The sequence below is a fragment of the Ursus arctos genome, unplaced genomic scaffold (assembly GCF_023065955.2).
Source record: "Ursus arctos isolate Adak ecotype North America unplaced genomic scaffold, UrsArc2.0 scaffold_14, whole genome shotgun sequence".
Lineage (NCBI taxonomy): Eukaryota > Metazoa > Chordata > Mammalia > Carnivora > Ursidae > Ursus > Ursus arctos.
In genome coordinates, this window is record NW_026622808.1 from 33,063,680 (window position 1) to 33,080,755 (window position 17,076).

At 59.4% G+C, this 17,076-nt stretch overlaps 2 protein-coding genes across 7 annotated transcripts; one reads left to right on the forward strand and one right to left on the reverse strand.

Annotated features, from left to right (window-relative positions):
- Positions 1–1,041: 1,041 nt before the first annotated feature.
- UBA7 (ubiquitin like modifier activating enzyme 7) lies at positions 1,042–16,035 on the reverse strand. 6 transcript variants are annotated; one of them, XM_057311714.1, is made up of 25 exons: positions 15,778–16,035; positions 15,526–15,694; positions 15,289–15,423; positions 15,084–15,190; positions 14,672–14,762; positions 14,463–14,598; positions 14,176–14,273; positions 13,938–14,084; positions 13,322–13,504; positions 13,036–13,143; positions 12,802–12,882; positions 12,566–12,721; positions 12,307–12,472; positions 12,022–12,227; positions 11,859–11,923; positions 11,585–11,768; positions 11,437–11,511; positions 11,016–11,199; positions 10,422–10,504; positions 9,829–9,921; positions 9,548–9,739; positions 7,919–8,017; positions 7,746–7,846; positions 1,793–1,977; positions 1,042–1,667 (listed from the first exon to the last, which is right to left on the reverse strand). In XM_057311714.1, the coding sequence occupies exons 1-25, from the start codon at positions 15,831–15,833 to the stop codon at positions 1,615–1,617; spliced, it is 3,153 nt and encodes a 1,050-aa protein (XP_057167697.1). In that variant the 5' UTR covers positions 15,834–16,035; the 3' UTR covers positions 1,042–1,614. The 6 variants fall into 6 exon arrangements, 5 of the variants coding, with proteins under 5 accessions (XP_057167697.1, XP_026356649.1, XP_026356651.1 ...); XM_026500864.4 differs by lacking the exons at positions 1,042–1,667; positions 1,793–1,977 and adding an exon at positions 7,066–7,284 and having other exon boundaries at positions 15,778–16,034; XM_026500866.4 differs by lacking the exons at positions 1,042–1,667; positions 1,793–1,977; positions 7,746–7,846 and having other exon boundaries at positions 7,924–8,013.
- INKA1 (inka box actin regulator 1) lies at positions 5,113–7,141 on the forward strand. The gene is made up of 2 exons (XM_026500867.4): positions 5,113–5,311; positions 6,057–7,141. Exons 1-2 carry the CDS (start codon positions 5,261–5,263, stop codon positions 6,849–6,851), a joined length of 846 nt encoding a protein of 281 aa, XP_026356652.1. The 5' UTR covers positions 5,113–5,260; the 3' UTR covers positions 6,852–7,141.
- Positions 16,036–17,076: the final 1,041 nt, after the last annotated feature.

Sequence of the window (17,076 nt, forward strand, 5' to 3'; positions counted from 1 at the left end):
CTGACTGGAGGGAGCAGGTAAAACTTTCACCTTCAGCATCCTATGGCAGCTTCGATTTTGGCCAAAGGTCACCAAGATCTGAAGCTGGAAGACCTGCGGTGCACACAGAGCAGGAAGCGGATGAGTGTGTCTACTGTAGGTCTGTGCCTAGTCTTCCCCCAAATAGGCACCCCCTGCCTCAGGCCCTCCGTGGACAAGGAGCCCCAACCCTCACGCCACCCTGTGACCCGTCACTCTGCTGACAGGTACTCCTTTGAGTCCCATTCTTTGGGGCCATAAATTCTTCTTTTAGGATGCAAACAGCTCAAAAAAGTGTGATATCTGAGTCATTCACAATGTGACATCATCTTAGAGTTGCTAAGAGCCAATCATTAAGACATGGAAGTTTTAAAGGAGAAACTTCTCTAACGTCCTCCAGACTGTACTAGCCACTTTATCCAGAACTTTCTCTTCCTGTGTGACTGCTCTGAACACTCTCAGTTCTATTAAAGTCACTGGGAGCTCCCAGAGCCAGGGATCCCTTTTCTTTACGGAACTCCAGAACCCAGCACAGAACCAGGCCAACGTAGGAGAACAGCCAGCATGTGGCAACAGGTACGGATGTGGGCTACGTCTGAGCAGGGCAGCAAAATCTAGGAGGGCAAGAACAGACAAACCTCCCGGAAGTGGTGGCTCTGTCCATTGCATGCCCCATCCATACGTATCCCCAGGTCCCAAGTCAAGCTCACCTTTTTAGCCTGGCCTTTGAGGCCCTGGGATGGTGCTAACAGCCAACCTTGCCCATTGATGGAGAAAGGTCCAGGGAAGTATGGAGGGTCCTGGGTACTGTTGATGCTTATCTGACAGGACAGAGATGCTGGAGGCCCCAGCCCTAGCCCCCAGTGCCCCAAGCATCCCTGTCAAAATCCCCCAACACCCCAGCTGGTACCTGCCCACCCCGAACTCTCCCATTCCCTGCCCCAGGGTGGCTCCCCGAATTCCACCCTGAACCCTGGCCCTGGTCCTCAATCTTTTCTGCTTTTAAATAAATTATTTTGTATTTTTTTAACAACATTTCTTTTTTTGGATTACAAAATAATACAGAATTTTCATGAAGCATGAGAACACAAAGGAGAACCTGAAAGAACACAAGCCCCTGAGATGTCCTTGTAGGAATAGCCATGGTCATTGGGGGTGAGCAGCCCTCAGTGGCTCTCTCCAAGAACATGCATCACGCAAAGGGTCCCTCTGCAGTCTGTGTTTGGCCAGAGAGGAGCGGGGCCAAGGAGGGGCCAGGCTTGGTTTCCCCATGCGCCTCCCCCATCCTGTCCCCTCCACTGCCCGTGTGCTGGGCTCACCTGGGCACGCTGGGGTTCCAGGCCTGGGAGCAGCAGAGTGTACAGCTGGGCCCCAGGTGTGACTGTTTCCCGAACCTGAATGATTTCCCCAGCTAGCCAGAGGGGAAGTCAGGGAGGCTCTGTTCAGCCCATGCCTGCCCGCCCCCGTCTGCTGCCCCTGGCCTCACCTGGGCTGGCAAATCGGCCAGCACATGGGCTATAGTCAGGGTCCCGGTGCACATCCACATAGAGTGGTCCCTCCGTCACGTGTTTACCACATGTGAGCCGCAGCTGCAGTTCATAGTGGTTCACTGCTAGGGCGTCCAGCCGGGCCGAGCTGCTTAAGGTCACCTGCGGCAGATGGACAGTGCCATGGGGGACTCTAGGTGCTCCGTCCCCCTACACAACCTCTGGCCTGGTGAATTGAGGGCCTGCCCTTGTCCCCCCATGGTTCCCATCTGTGCCCATGACCCTACCGTGCCCACGTAGACCTGCTGCCTCCTGCTCAGGCTGGGTAGGTTGAAGAAGGTGGTGGATGGCTTCACACGGACCAGCTCCAGAGTGGGCTTGTGAGAAGTGCAGTTGAAGGAGAAGGACTGAAGGACGCTGCCAGGTCCCTGGCTCTCCGAGATATTTATGAACCAGGGCAGGCAGTGGAGTTCTGTGAGGAAGAGACAGTTCGGGCTGGAGGCCCCCACACACACAAGCCCTTCGGCCTCAGGGCCCGGTTGCATCTTGGGGCCAAACTGCCAAAACTCTTCCTTGTCCCCCACATCCAACCATGGCTCAGCTCTTTGAACAGAGTGGGAGTAAGGACTTGGTTGAGGAAGAAGCAGCCGCGATAAGGAGTGAGGGTCAGGGAGTTAGATCTTTGCCCTTCCCTGGCTCTCCCACAGCCCCTGCCCTGCATGGTAGCTTATCTGAGAAGAGCCACAATTCCACTCCACCGTGGAGTGTGTCGGGGCATGAGAACTGGAGGTCCCCCACCCACCGGCTCCTCACCAGAGACAACCAGAGCAAGCAGAAGCGCGGGGGGCCTGAGCACGGCCATGGTGACCTGAAGATACAGACAGCAGAGGCGACTCCAGAAGACCAGACGTGTTGGTCAGGCCCACCCTGTTGCCAGGTCAGTTGCTTAAACACAGCTGGGCAGGCGGGCCTCCCGGATCCTAGCCCCGCCCACCCCTGGTGACTTGAGCTCTAGACGCCAGACAGGCATTAAGAGGCCTGGACTACCCCAAGTTTTACTGCTTCCAGTGAATTCTCCCGTTCATTACTAAAACCCAAAGGAAATGTGAGGGGGAAAGGATCAAGCTTCAGGTAGGGAAACTGAGGCTCAGGGAAGTCAGTCTTGGTCATGCAGTCTTTGGAGAGACAAGCACAGCACTCAGAAAAACTGGGTTAGGGACTTGCTGCCCCACCGAGCTCACCCCCTCTCACCATTAGAATGTTATCTGCCCACAAATCTAAGCCCGGCCATCAACAAAACCTCTTAAAAGTTGCCTACATTCCAATAGAAAAAGAATCCTTGGTGATGTAAATCAAAATAGTGGTTATCTTTGGGGATATCAATGGGAGGGGGCACAAAGTATCCTCAAGGAGTAGCTGGGGATAGTCTGTATCTTGGTCTGGATGCAAGTGTACAAGTGTCTATGGATTTTAACATTCATTGAGCTGTACTTTTGAGAGTTGTCCATTTGTTGTATTTATGTTATAAGTCAATTTTTATAAAAAGTTGTCCATACTTGTTCTTTCTAGTTCATCTCTCTCTCTTCTGCCCACTATCATCAAACGTGTCCCTCTCTTTGTGAAACTGCCCTTGTCAGAGTCCTAGAGACCTGCATACTGCTAAATTCAGTTCATTGTCCAATCTTACCTCCTCAGCAGTATTTGACACTTGCCCCCTTGGCTCCCACGGGCCCGCACTCTCTCAGTTTCCTCCCACCTCCCTGGCTGCTCCTGCTTAGCCCCTTTGCTGGTCCTGCTTCCCTACCGCCACCAAGAGGACTCTTCCAGGGTTCAATCCTGACTGCTGCCCTCCTCTGTCTACACTCACCTCCCCCAACACATCCAAGCCCATGGCCTTAAATACCATCCACTCGTTTTGCCTTCCAGATCCAGTGCTGATCTCTCTCCCAGATTCCAGAGTCACACACCCAGGGGCTGACTCTGCGTTGGTCGCATGTCCACAAATAATCATTTGGTTTTCCTCCCCAAACCCGTTCTTCTCCAGTCTCTTTCCTGGATCAAGTCACGGCAATTCCATCCAACCAATTGTTCAGGCCAGATATCTAGGAGTCATGCTGGATGCTCCTCTTTCTCTACTCATATTCATGCATCAGCAAGGCTTGATCTTAGCTCCAAAACATACCCCAAAGTCACCCCCCCCCCTTTGCCCTGGCCCTACCCAGGCCCAGGCCCTCCCAGCCCTTGGTGGATGAGGGCAGGAGCCTTCACTCTGATTACAGAGTGGTTCTCCTAAAGCAGCTGGGATTACCTAAACAGGAGCCAGCCCAGGTCATTCCCTGCTCAAAATCCCAGTGCTCCCCATCACACCATGAACAAAACCCTATACTTCTTTCTAGGGCTGCTAGGAGGCTGGTTTTGCTGACCTCCTTCCCCCAACTACCACCGTCTAGACACCCGGGCCTTCTTTATGTTAAGCCCTGTGCAACTCCTCTCTTCTCAGGGCCTTTAACTGGCTGATGCTTCTGCCTAGAATACCCCTCTTTTTGTTTTCTTTTTTTGAGAGAGAGAGCATGGGGTGGGAGGGAGCAGAGGCAGAGAAAGAATCTTAAGCAGACTCCAAGCTCAGCCTGGAGCCCAACCCGGGGCTCCATCTCACCACCCTGAGATCATGACCTGAGCTGAAATCAAGAGTCAGACACTTAATCTGCTGAACCACTCAGGCCCCCCTAGAATACCCTTCTTGATCTCCCATGATCGCTCATTCAGATCCCATACAGAATGCTGCCTCCTCTATGAGTCCCTTCTCCCAGTCCACCCTCATTCCCGCTATTTTTTTGTCTACTGACTTCTCTGTCTCAAGTTAGACTGTATCCTGGAACCTCCAGGGTGGCCTCCAGGAATGGGCTCTGACCATTCTGGACAGAGAGTGACGCCCTAACCCCCTGGGCTCAGTCTAGGTTGGCTTGTGCTGCGGGAAGAGGGAATGCGGGTGTCGCCGAGGTAATCACGGCTAACCCCGCGCTGCCCACTAGAGGGCGGCCCTGCCTTGCTCTGCCAGACGCGGGGCGGAAAGGGCGTGGGCTGGGCCTTGGCTGAAGCCCCTCTCCTGTGCCCCCGCGAGGTCGGGTGCTCCCGGAGTCCTCAGAGGGGCCGGACCCATCATTTCCAGGGTTTGTCGAGGCCCTTCCAGGAACGGATTCAGTGGGTCGGGCCCGGAGAGGGCCACAGCACTGCTAGGTCCGACGGTTGGGGGCGCTCTGCCCGCACGTGGGTGTGGCCGGGGGATCCGCGCTCTCCCGGAGCCTCTGCGGGAGGGACTGCAGTCCTATCCCGGGAAAAACGGGGAAGCGGAGGCTACCGCGGGGAATCGCCTTGTCTTGGGTCACGCAGCGAACCGCCCAGGGTGTGGGGGAGTCCCAGGCGGGACCCGCCCGGCTTCCAGCTACAGCCCCGCCCCTCCCTCCAGAACAGGAGAGAAGTGGGGAGCCGGCGAAAGGCTCACCCACCCACTCGGCCGGGCCGAGGGGCGGGGCCGAGGTGGCCCCGCCCCGGCCCCATTGGCTGCCGCACCAGGGGCGGGGCGCGGCTGCCAGATGTTGGGGCGGCGGCGGCGGCTGGAGCTGCGGCCAGCTAGGAGCGGCGGAGCCAGGCGGAGGGCCGGTGCGCCGCTGGCCCGCCCGCGGGGCCCTCTCCGCGCCGCTCGCGCTGGAGTTCGAAGAGGAACTGGCAGGCCTGGCGGGGGCTCCGGCAAGGGCATGCACAGCGCTCGGCTTGACAGCTTCCTGGGCCAGCTCCGCTGGGAACTGGTGAGGCTTGGGAGCGGGTGTGGCTTGTGAGGACGCGTGTGGGGTGCCCAGCTGCCGTCCGGCCCGAACGACACACGGGTAGGGGGCCGCCCCGAGTGCCCATCCGAGGCAGGATGGGGGCGGGGCGGCGCAGATGGCCCAGATGGCCCGCATCGGGTTTCGGACGGTTGGGAACTGCGCTGGGCATCAAGTAACAGCCGCCCAGCTGGCCTTGCTGCCGGGGTGGCGGAGGGAGTTGGCGGGGAGAAACTTCTTTTGGGGCGGATCAAGGGGCTGCGAGGGACTAAAGAAGTGCTGGCGCTAGTATGAATGCCTTCTACCCCAGACTGACCTGTACCTCCTTCCTCTACCCCCCACCTGGCAAGTGCTCTTTCTCTGAAAGAGACTGTGAGCTTTGGGGAGCTGAATCCCTCAGGAAGCAGGGATGCTCCCCCACCCCCAAACAGGACCTACTTCCCGATGCAGGCAGGCCCGCAACCCTGCCTCCCGCCCTGGTGGCGGGTACCGACTTGCCCAGCTCTGCGTGCTGCAGCCTGCCGGACTGCCACCAGGTCGGCTGATGGGAGCCACACGAGCTACGTGTGCCAGCGCTCCCATGCCGGCCCCGTGCCCGCTGGAGGCTTGCTGCCCAGGCCTGCAGGCCTATCCAGCCCTCCTGGGCCTTCTGTTTTGGGACTGGTCTGGCCAGGCAGGCAGGGGGGACACGCACTACCCCCTCCAACCTGGGCCCTCTCTTCCTCCACAGCTGTGCGGCCGGGACACAGGCTCACCACCCATGTCTGGCCCCCTTCCACCACCCCCCAAACCCGGTCCACGTGTTCCGCTTAGCCACCGACTCAGGGCCTCAGATGCCTTGGAAGAGGACTCAGTCTGCTGTGTGGAAGAGGAGGAGGAAGGTGTGATGATAGGAGACAAGGGTGCTGTCTTGGGAAGCCCCAGGGAGCATGCCCTGGACTGGGACTCTGGCTTCTCTGAAGTGTCAGGCAGCACATGGAGAGAGGAAGAGCTGCCTGTACGCCAGCACCCAGCACCCCCAGCATGGCCCCGGCATAGACAGCGCCTCTCGGCCAGTGGCATTCCCCTGCCCAGCAGAGCTCCTGTGGCCGGTGCACCACCTGCCCACCGACCTCGGCCCAAGTCTACCCCAGATGCCTGCCTGGAGCATTGGCGGGGGCTGGAAGCTGAGGACTGGACAGCAGCCCTGCTGAACAGAGGTCGCAGTCGCCAGCCCCTAGTGCTAGGGGACAACTGCTTTGCTGACTTGGTGCACAACTGGATGGAGCTGCCAGAGGCAGCGGGTGAGGGGGACGATGGAGGTGGGCCCCGTGCCCGTGCTCGGCCCCCTCAGTTCTTGCTTGGGCTCTCTGAGCAGCTGCGGCGCCAGCTGGCCAGGGCACGCAGGGCGGCTATGGCGGGAAAGAGACTATCGTGCCCACCTCGCCCGGAACCCGAACTCCCTGCAGATGTCTCGCGCTTTGCAGCCCTTATGAGCTGCCGCAGCCGCCAGCCCATCATCTGCAATGACGTCAGCTACCTCTGACCCTGCCCTCCAGCCTGGGACAATAAAGGCCTTTCTCTGGACTATCTTGGTTCCATACCCCTGAGGCTCTAGGAGGTGGCCCCAGCCCTTTGAGGCACAGCCCAGGCAGGCAAATCTAAAGAGCCTTTTCTCCCCCTTCAGGGGTCCCCGTCACATCCATGTCACACGCCTTGTGCCTCGCTGCCCCCTGTTTCATCATCCATCTCCACTTACGCCCTCCTTCAACAAGCATTTATTGAGTGCCTACTGTGGACTCAGGATGCAAGGCTCCGTAGAGCCAGGTGACAGGGCTGCTGTCTTGTCACACAGCTCGTAGTGCAGGGGTGGAAAAGTGGTGTCGTCCTCCTCACCCTCACAGCTGAGCTCCAGCACCAGCGCCCGCTGCCCTGGCTTAGGCTTCCGGCCTGTCACCTGCTGCACCAGTTTCGTCACCCTGGTGGTACGGCGGGGAAGGGGTGGGGGTGATTGGCTAAGTGAGCAGTGGTAGGCAGAGTGACCGGGCATGGACCACAGGGTGCTGATGGCCACAAGGAGCCTAAGCCAGGAGCACGAGCAGCTCAAGACAGGAAACATCTGAAAGTATTTTAGGAGCAGCAGGCAGGGCGGGCAGGAGGCAGGAAGCTGCGAGTCCCCTGAGAGCGGGCTGTGAAAGGGGGGCTTAGCAGGGTGTGGAGGAGCTGATGGGGCTGGCCAAGCAGGCAGCTGGGAGGCCCCTCCTCAGGTTTTCGGTCCTCACCCCACCCCCAGCCCATTTGCTGCCTCCATTTGGCAAAAGAAAGCCTCAGGAGGGTGTGAGGGGCCCAAACAGGGTGGGGAAGAGGAAAGAGTTCATGTCTCCCAACTCCAACCTCTAGGAACAGAACAAGTCCTGGCTACAGTCAGGCGTGGGCTCACCTGAGGGCCAGGTGCTGGGCCTGCTTTTCAGGCGACCATCGTGCTGAGTAGAGCCGGGCCTTTCCATGCAGCAGCATCTTCACCCTCAGCCCAAATTGTTCCTAGAGAGAGATAGGTCAGGTGCCAGCTAGGCCGGGGGGCCAGGCCTGAAGGCAGGGAGGAACGGGGCTCACCTGGAGATGGGCCAGCAGTAACTCCAGGGTCATCTCTGGCTGCCCAGCAGGCACCTTCAGGCGGTCCCAACAGGTCCAGGTCCACGTCAGGTGATCTAACTGGAGGGAGGGCGCAGTAAGAAGCTTCTCGCACCCACCCTCCCCCTATCCATTACCAGCAGCTGATGGCCCCTTTCCTAGAGGAGGAGCTGGACTAGAGGCAGGAAACAGAAGCCAGGGGGGTGGGGTTGGAAGGTGGGATCTGGGCCCAGAGTCTCAGCACCCTCCCTGGCTATGCTGGGGCCAGCACAGGAAATGGGGCTATGGGGCCCCCGCACAGGGAAACAGGCAATCCATCACACAGGCTGGTTGTATGTGTGTGTGTGGAGGGGGGGGCGAAGCTTCCTGAGGAAGCAGGAGCAGGACCGCTGCAGTCACCGATAAAGCTGCTCGATCCTCAAATGCAAGGCTGGGAGCTGGGGGGTACATCCTGCCCCCTCATCCTGTATTACCAGGGCGTTGGACTATGTGGGCACAGAGGATGAGGGGGCACAATGACCGCTAGGGCCCCACTGGCTGAGAGACCCCAGCAGGGACACAGTCTACATAGACCTCTTCCTCCTGTCCCCTTGCCTTCCCTATTTCAAGAGTCTTGGGGTTCTAGGGCCTGGAGCTGAGGGTGGCAGGCAGCCAGGGGCCAGGAAGGGGATGCTGACAGCTCCCCCAAAAAGCACAGTGGGGTCAAGCTGAGATGAGGCTAGAGGTGAGTTGGGGGGAATCCTCCCTTGCCCCCTCCCCCTCCACCATAGACAAAGGCAGCTTATGTCCTAGCTGGAGGAGAGGCCCTTCACAAAGGGGCTCTGTGTTCTGTGCCCTGAGGGACCCCAGGCCTGCTCAGCAAAAGCCCAATGCTGGCCCATGACCTCTCCCCTCTCCCCTGGTGAGGGCATTCTCTCCACCCCCTTTCCTGTGCCCCAAGAAAATGCCAACTACTGCCGAGCCTGGGCACACAGCCAGGGGCATTCACAGCCCTGCACTCGAAGGAACACACACACACACACACACACACACACACACGGCCAGGAACGCCTGCATGTGTACTCACACGCACACCCATGCACGCCCACAGTGAAGAGCCCTGTGCTCCCATCTGGCACACAGATGTACAAGCCAGGGATGCCCAGACCCCTGTGCACTCACACGCAAGAACGAATGCCCACATCCCCACCCGCTGTGCTGAGCTCAGTGCCCTTTAATGCAGCTTGGAGGGGGTGGGCCAGGGTCCCCATGCCGTGCAGGCGGAAGTTAGGCTCTGTTTGGGGCTAGGGGTATACTCCCCCCTCCCTACCACCTCCCCCTTAGGGGCTCTACTGGAAGGAGGAGGCTGTGAGGGATGTCTGGCTCCACTAATGAGTTAAAGCTGCAGCAACCCCCAGACCCAGGGCAGGGGAGGGGTGAGGGGTGGGGGCGGCTGATGGCTGCTTCCTGTGTCTGACAGGTCCCAGTCTGGCTTCACAGCAGGAAGGAGGCTGGAGGGAGTCTTAAGGACTCCCCCAGAGTCTGGATTCTGGTGTGAACCCAAAGCCAGAGTAGAGCCTGTTTTGGTAGGGACAGGAAAAGCCCAGGCCTGGTGGGGCGTCAAGGGCTCACCTTCTGGTTGGCTGGGGCGCGAGGCACCCAGCGGTTGAAGCGGTTTTCAGCCAGATGCAGGTAGCTGTGGCGAAAGGCACCGAGGGGCCGTGGCCCGCCCACCACTTTGTACAGCTCCAGGCCCACCAGGCCCGCCACAGCTGCTGTGGTGGTAACAATGGCTGGGATAATCTGGCCCACAATTCGCTTGCTCTGCCAAGGACAGATTTGGTCTGGGCCTGAGGGGTGGGGCTAGGGTTTGACCCCCACCTCCAGGCCTGAGCCCCAAGGGGCACAGTTACCTGGTTGCGGTTGGCAGGGGGGATCCCATAGTTCTGAGCACGCAGGCTTGCTGCCGCTGCCACAAAATCCATATGGAAGTTGCTATCATTGTCCTGTGAGGCCCAAGTCCCAGTAGTGTTAACACAGCCCCGGAATCCCTCACCATGGCTCACCATGTGTCCCGGCACAGGTCTTCCCACAATTCGGCTGGGGGGGCGGATGCTGACATCTGTCCCACTTATCAGATAAGGAAGCTGAGGCTCAGGGAAGGTGATCTGCTTTGGGATTCCTGCTGGTAGGAGCATTCAGGCCAAGGGAACTCCAAAGCCACCTTCTTAGCTCTTTTTTTTTTTTTTAAGATTTTATTTATTTATTTGACAGTGAGTGAGACAGCAAGAGAGGGAACACAAGCAGGGGGAGTGGGAGAGGGAGAAGCAGGCTTCCCGCTGAGCAAGGAGCCCGATGCGGGGCTCGATCCCAGGATCCTGGGATCATGACCTGAGCCGAAGGCAGAGGCTCAACGACTGAGCCACCCAGACGCCCCACCTTCTTAGCTCTTGACCTTCCCTAACAACCTCCCCAGCTTGCCCCTCACCCCTGCTTGGGCTCTCACCTTCTCAAACTTCAGGGGCTCCAGAGGAGGGCTCCCGCTCCAGACCTCCAGCATTTGGTGCAGTTTCTTCAGTTGCTCAGGGCCTGGCAGAGGAAGGGGGTGTCGGGTAGTTCTTAACCCCCACCTTCTGCCCTCTCCCTGGAGCCTGGTGCCTATTCTTGGTCTCTCCTAAGCCTAAACCGACTGCGTTCAGACAGATCCCGGGCTTGACGCTGCAGTCTCTCCGGCAGCCCGAGCCCGGCTTGTGTGCGTGCACGCGCATGCATCTGTGCGTGCACCTGCGAACTCTGTCCTCACCAGGCGACCACAGCTGGGTACTCTCCAGGGCGCATGGTTTGGGGTGGGGTTTTTGCTGAGAATCTGCCAAGGGAACAGGGGTGTGGGGGTGTGGGCAGCAGGGAGAGGGCCTACTGAGGGGCTAGAGGATGAGCCCAAACCTCGAAAGAAGCAAGCTCAGAGGGCCTGTGAGTGAGTGGATTGGCGGCAGGGCCCCCAGGCCCCAACTTCCTTCTGTAGCATAGGCTGAGGACAGGGCCAGGCCTTTGGATGGCAGCTTGGTGGGGGGGGGGGGGGTGGCAGAGCCAGGGACCTCACCAAACTCAGCAGAAGCCCCAGCTAGCTCCAGGTCATTAGGAAAGACGGGGGCCAAGGGCTGGGGCCTGGGCAACGGCAGCAACTTCAGTAGTTCCCTGAGTGCCGTCTGGTCCCGTGAGCCAGGCAGCCCGTGCATCCGGGCATACAGGTTAGCAGCCGTGAGCACGTAGAGGAGGTGCGTGTCCTGCAGTCAGACAAGAGCACGGGCGGAGGCATGGGTGTGGGTGAACATGTACAGGTGCGTGGGGGGCGGGTCACCGCCTGTTTGTGGAGCTGTTGGAGCGCCTGCCCCGTCTCACATGTGGACGCTGGTACGTGCACTCCCCCTCAGCACCTGTGCCTCTCTGCAGAATGCAGAGGCGCCCAACTCTGCTCTGAGGGGTCACATCCCCACCTTGGGTTCCCAAGGGACCCCACTCACTTGGCTGGCATCAAACTCCAAGGGCTGGGGACACTGTTTGGGACCCGACCAGAAAAGAGTTCCATCCTCCAGCACCTAGGGAAACGGAGGCTGTTGGGCTCAGTCTGGTCCCCCTGAACCCTCAGCCTCCTGACCCCTAGACACCCACTTTATCAGGTGGGAAACGGCTCAGCAGCTGCGTGATGTCATAATGGAAACGTCGCTGCCAGTGGCCGAGGGCCCACGCCACACAGTCTTGCCAGGTCCGTGGACGCTCTCTCAGCACGCCCAGCACCTCCTGCAGCAGGGTCAGCACCTGTGGCCCATCTGCTTCTGCCAGAGAAGTGAGCACCCTGCAGAGAGAGGAGGAGGTCTGAGGCTGAGCCCTGAAGACTCCGGTGCTGGGGCTCTGGACTCCCATCCACCCCTCTTGGTGGCCTTACTGCTGGTGGCGGTTGATGGTCTCAGCAGACAGACGGAAGAGCCCGTCAAACTCATCCCGGGCCCACTGCAGGGGAGAGGCGAACCATGAGGTGTCAGGTGGGGAACAGGTCTGCAGCTAAGGACGGAGCTGGGTGGCGTAGGGGTCCCTGGGGAGCTTCCTACCTGCAAGGTGTGCTCGACTGTGCTGGGGAAGTGCCGTAGGGTGCAGACAGGGTAGGCAGCATCCTCAGGAGCTAAACCCGAGGCAGGGGCTGTGTAGGCCTCGGTCACATGTGGCACGAACACTGAAGCATGGCCCGAGGTGCCCTGTGTCCCCGCCTCCAGCAGTGGCTTCAGATAGTGGGTGCAGCGAGCAGCCACATAGTGGCCTAGCAAGGGGGCAGAGGGTCAGGAGTGGGGCTGGCACTGCCTCGAATAAGGGGCTGAGTTTCAAGGTCAAGCACTCACGGGCCTGGAAACTGTCCAGGGCAGCAGCCACACCATCCACACGGGAGAAGAAATCGTCATCGTAGATGTGCTCTGTCGTGGGATCCAGTGGGTAGGTGAGTGGGGTCACCTTCAAGTCTGAGTTCAGGCGGTGAGTGGCCTCTGCAGCCACCTCCGCCTTGGGCCTCTGAGAAGAGAACAGGAAGATGCCGGGGGTGGGTGGTGGGCACTCTGGAACAACAGTTCAGGAGGCAAGATGTGCGTAGGGGCCAGCACTCACACCGATGTCCTGTGTCCTGAAGAGGAACTGACGGCTGAGATTGGAGCGCTCTATGTGGTCCATGTCAGCAACAGTCACACCCCTGCCGGCCGCGGTCCCCAGGCCCACTAGGGCAAAGCCTTTGAGCAGCTCACAGCCGATAGCACCAGCACCCACCTGCCAGCAGGAGCAGCCTTAGCCAGAGGGCCTGGCCTGGCCCTCCCACAGACATCTCCCAGCTGGACCACCAAGCTTACCAGGAGGTAGTGCTGCCGGCTCAGCTTCCTCTGAAAACCAGCCCCAAACACTGCAATTTGCCCATCATAGCGGCAACATTTCTAGGGGACACAGACAGGGGTCAGTGATGGCCTGTGCTGTGTCTCCTCCCTCTTACACTAACTTTTCCAGGTCAGGATCTCTGGACCGTTCTTCCTGTTCCCTCCCTGGTCCTAAGTTTGGAGAAGGCTTGCACCCCTACCCCAGGATCTTACCTGGGCACAGTCCTCCGGTGTGGAAAGGAACTTCCCATCTTCTGGAAGGCAATCGAGGGCATCGAAGTAAAGCCACTGGTCCAGGGGCATGAACTTCCCGGAGATTGCCTAGAGGCCAGAACTTCAGTGTAGGGACTCCTGCCAGCTCCAAGCCGCCTTGGATCCTGGCTGGGCTTCACGAGACTGGTGAAGCCACCACGGCTGCTGTCGGGTACTGGGCACCGTCTGGCACCCACACTGATCTCCACACCCTTCCCGGTCTCATCCTGCCTGTGCCTCTGCCCACCTTCAGCACTTCCTGGGCAGCCACTGCACCCAGCATGGCTGCCATGGGGCTCAAGACACCAGCACTGCTCAGGGCGACTGTCCGCACTAGGGCCTCATCCAGCTGCTCTTCCAGGGGCTCTCCTTCTGCCCCCTTCAGTGGTTTCAGGGACCGGGCCAGGTCCACCACCATCTCTGCATCATCCTGTGGAGTGGAACTCTGTGGGCACGGCAGCCCCAGCCTGAGCTCCATCCCCCACTCAAACCCTTCACGCAGCCATCCCCCCATTTCCACAGAAGAAGAAGCAGGGCCTGAGTGTGAAGGCCCAAACCAGCTGCCAGACTGCGCAGCCCCGCCAGAGGACGCCTAGACAATGCCCGTGGAGGCTTTGCCAACGTGGTTGGAGACTTCAGCCCAGAACTGAGGGGTGAGGAGGTGGCCGGGGTCCCCAGGCTTTGCGCCTGGTACTTTCAGGGACCCGGTCTCTGGTCCGGAGACAGCGCTATCATTTCCTTTATGGAAGTGGGAAACTGCCTCTGGGATTACAACTCGGGCCTGTGAGATAATCACTACTGCTTCCTGGCGGGTGGGACCCCAATAAGACGGAGGCTCGGGGAAGAAGCAACGGGGCACTCACAGGATCCCAACGCTGGGGCGGGCGGCCGTGGAGGTGCTGGAACTGGTGCAGCGCACGGAAGGCCTGGTGCAGGCAGTGGGCGCGGAGCGCTGCCTCGGGGCTCGGGGCCACCACACGGGGCTGGAGCAGGGCTACATCCAGGGGCTTCTGCAACAGCACTCAGCTCAGGCTCAGGTTCAGACCCCGAGGGCCCCGTGAGGCTCCCAAGCTCCCCCATCTCGGCTGCACTTGCACTCACATGGCTCACAGTCACGGGTCTCTTGACCTCAGTGACAGCCCCACCACGCAAGTAACGGGAGAAAGTTGCTGTGTCTCCAATCTCCAAGGTTCCGTCCTCTAGGGGAGATCCAGCCTGTCAGTATGACCTCTGAACCTGAATTATTCTTCATACTCGACCCTGTCTTGCGTCTGTGTCCTTGACCACACTGAGGAAGGTGGAGGGAGAACCTATCCCCAAGGACCAGGCTGTGGATGCCCTGAGTGGGGGCTGGGGGGCTGAGGCTGGATTGAAGTGGGTTGGCTTACCCTGCACGCGGATAGCCCGGGGATCACAGCCATTGAGCTCAACCATGCCCTCAATGCCTGAGAAAGTCACCAGATCCCCATCGCGGAAGTGGTGGCCATTGGCTTCTTTTCTCAGAGTGAGAATTCCAGGGGAGCCCTGGAGAAGAAGTGGCTTGGTTCAGGGGTGCCCTCCTTGGTCAGCAGCTGAGCACCCACACTTCAGCACCCACCTGGGAAATGTGCTGGATGGCCGCTGTCAGAGGTTCTGCCTCTGTGGGGTCCCGCACGGTGAAGTCCTCTCCGAAGTCACAGAACAGCTGCCTGCCGTGGGGTGGGAGGGGTCCCTGAGCCGGCCCAGTGGTGAAGGGTGGGAGACACTAGGCCCAGCCCACAGGGCCCCCCGCACTGGGGAAGGAATGCTGGGAGAGGCTTGGGAGCTGGAGTTTGAGGGATTTACTGGAGCAGGTCTGGAGACCGGGGTGGAGGAAGCAGAGGGGTGGGACTGGGGACTACCATCGGGAGGGGATGCTAGGACAGGCCCGGGGTGGGGCGAGGGGCACGGGAGCAAGCCTGGAGCTCGGGACAGCCCTGGAACCGGCTGGCGCTTGTGAGGTGGCAAGTTAGGCAGGTAGTCTCTCTCACCCCACAAGGCCCCGGGTATCGGCCACCAGAAAGCAGATTCCGAGCTCGCGGCATACAGCGCCCACCTTCAGCTGCTCCTCCAGCTTCGAGGCAGTCAGCACCACCACCTGGGTGGACCCCGCGGTTAGCAGGGCCAGAACCACTGCTCGGCTCGGGGCTAGAGGAGGGGACGGGGCTCACCTGGAGAGTGGGGCAAGGAGGGTACCTGGAAGTCCAGCAGCAGCTCCTTGGTGATGTCACCTGTGTGCACACACACCTGGACGGCTCCGTTGAGCTGAGCCACAAATTCTTGAGATGCCTCAGCCCTGCTTCTAGCCAAGTCCTTCTCTGAGAGGAAAAACTAGACAGAGACCCACTCTGCCTTGAGCAAGGAGATTTCTCTCGGGCGCCACCCCCACCCTGGCCTGGGAACCTGTAGCACCCCCCGCCCCACGACCCTCACCTGGGCAGCCAGGTCAGACCAACAGGTGGGCTGGGGATCGTGCAGCGTGAGGCTGCCCACACCCATCAGGACCAAGTTTTTGGCCACCTCAGCCCCTAGACCCTGAAGGCCTAATAGCAGGACCTTGGCTCCCTGAATCCTCTGCATGGCCGGCAGGTCCAGCACATACCTACGGAGGGGGAATAAGAAGGTAGGCAGTCGGAGGCCAGAAGTCAGAAGGCCACCCCCCTCCGTCCCCACCTCAGGCCTCACAGCTGCCGTGAGTACAGCTCCTTATCCAGCCACTTGGCGGTCTCCAGGACATCCATTCTCAGGCCGGTGGCGGGATGGCAGGCTGCAGCGCTTACAGACAGGGTCGCTGCGGGGCGGGCTGGGCCAGCAGAGGCCAGTGCCCCACTGCAGCTAGCTCGAAGAGGCACCAGGTTTCTGGGAGTGAAGGACGCTACTGCTCACCGCCTTCTTCCTGGCTGCTCTGTCATTTCAGGGGAAGTGAAAGTGAAAGTGAAACTAGACGGAGCCAGCTCCTGGTCCTGCCTCCAGACAGCTCCCGCAGCTGTGGGGCACAGGCAAAGTGGGACAGAGCTCTTGGCTGTCTGGCCTCTGGGAGAGCAGGTATCCTTTTCTTTTTTTAAGATTTATGTATTTGAGAGAGAGAGGGAGAGCAGGAACATGTGAGTGGGGAGAGGGGCAGAGGGAGAGAATCTTCAAGCAGACTCCCTGCTGAGCATGGAACCCAAGGTCATAGGGCTCCCTCCCATGACCCATGAGATCACGACCTGAACTGAAACTGAGAGTTGGACGCTCAACCGACTAAGCCACCCAGGTGCCCCAGCAGGTATCTGTCTTGAGGAAGGGAGCCATGGGAGGGACCCATATGGGCTGGGGGCAACATCTAGCTCCCTAGATGTCCCAAACCTCGGGCCCCATTCCCCTCAGTGTCGCTGCTGAGTGCTGGCAGGAACCCCCGTGTCCTGAGGACTCACCTGGTCCATACCACTGGGCAGAGCCAGTGCCATCCCAGAGGCTGTGGGAGCTTGTGAGGTTATGTCGTCCCAACCCCAGAGCCCAAAGCACAGATCCAGGTGAAGCCTGATATCTTTGGGAGTACCTACTTGGCCCTGGCCCACTCCTGAGGATAAGGATTCCCCCTTGCCCACAGCTGCCAGCTCAGGACCGATGGCAGTCCTGGCCGGCCAGTCAGGGAATGAGTCCTGGGACTCAAAGAGAATGGTCATTCTCTGAGTGCCAGACCGGAGAGTGGCAGCCATGGGGCAGCCGTGATCGTATGTGCCTGACTTTTCATTTCAACTTTTATTTTGAAATAATTAGAGACTCAAAGGTTGTTGCAAAAACAGTAGAGGTCCTGTGTTACCCATCCCCCACAGATGTGTCCTTTTGCCTTCTTAGGAACCTGGGGCCCGTTCCCCGGAGGGTGGACCACAGCTCGCCACAAAACTCCACAGGAGCTAAACCAGATGTGGTCATAAATTCTTTTTTTTAAATTGAGGTAAAATTCATATAACATTAAAAAAAACATTTTCAAGTGTACCA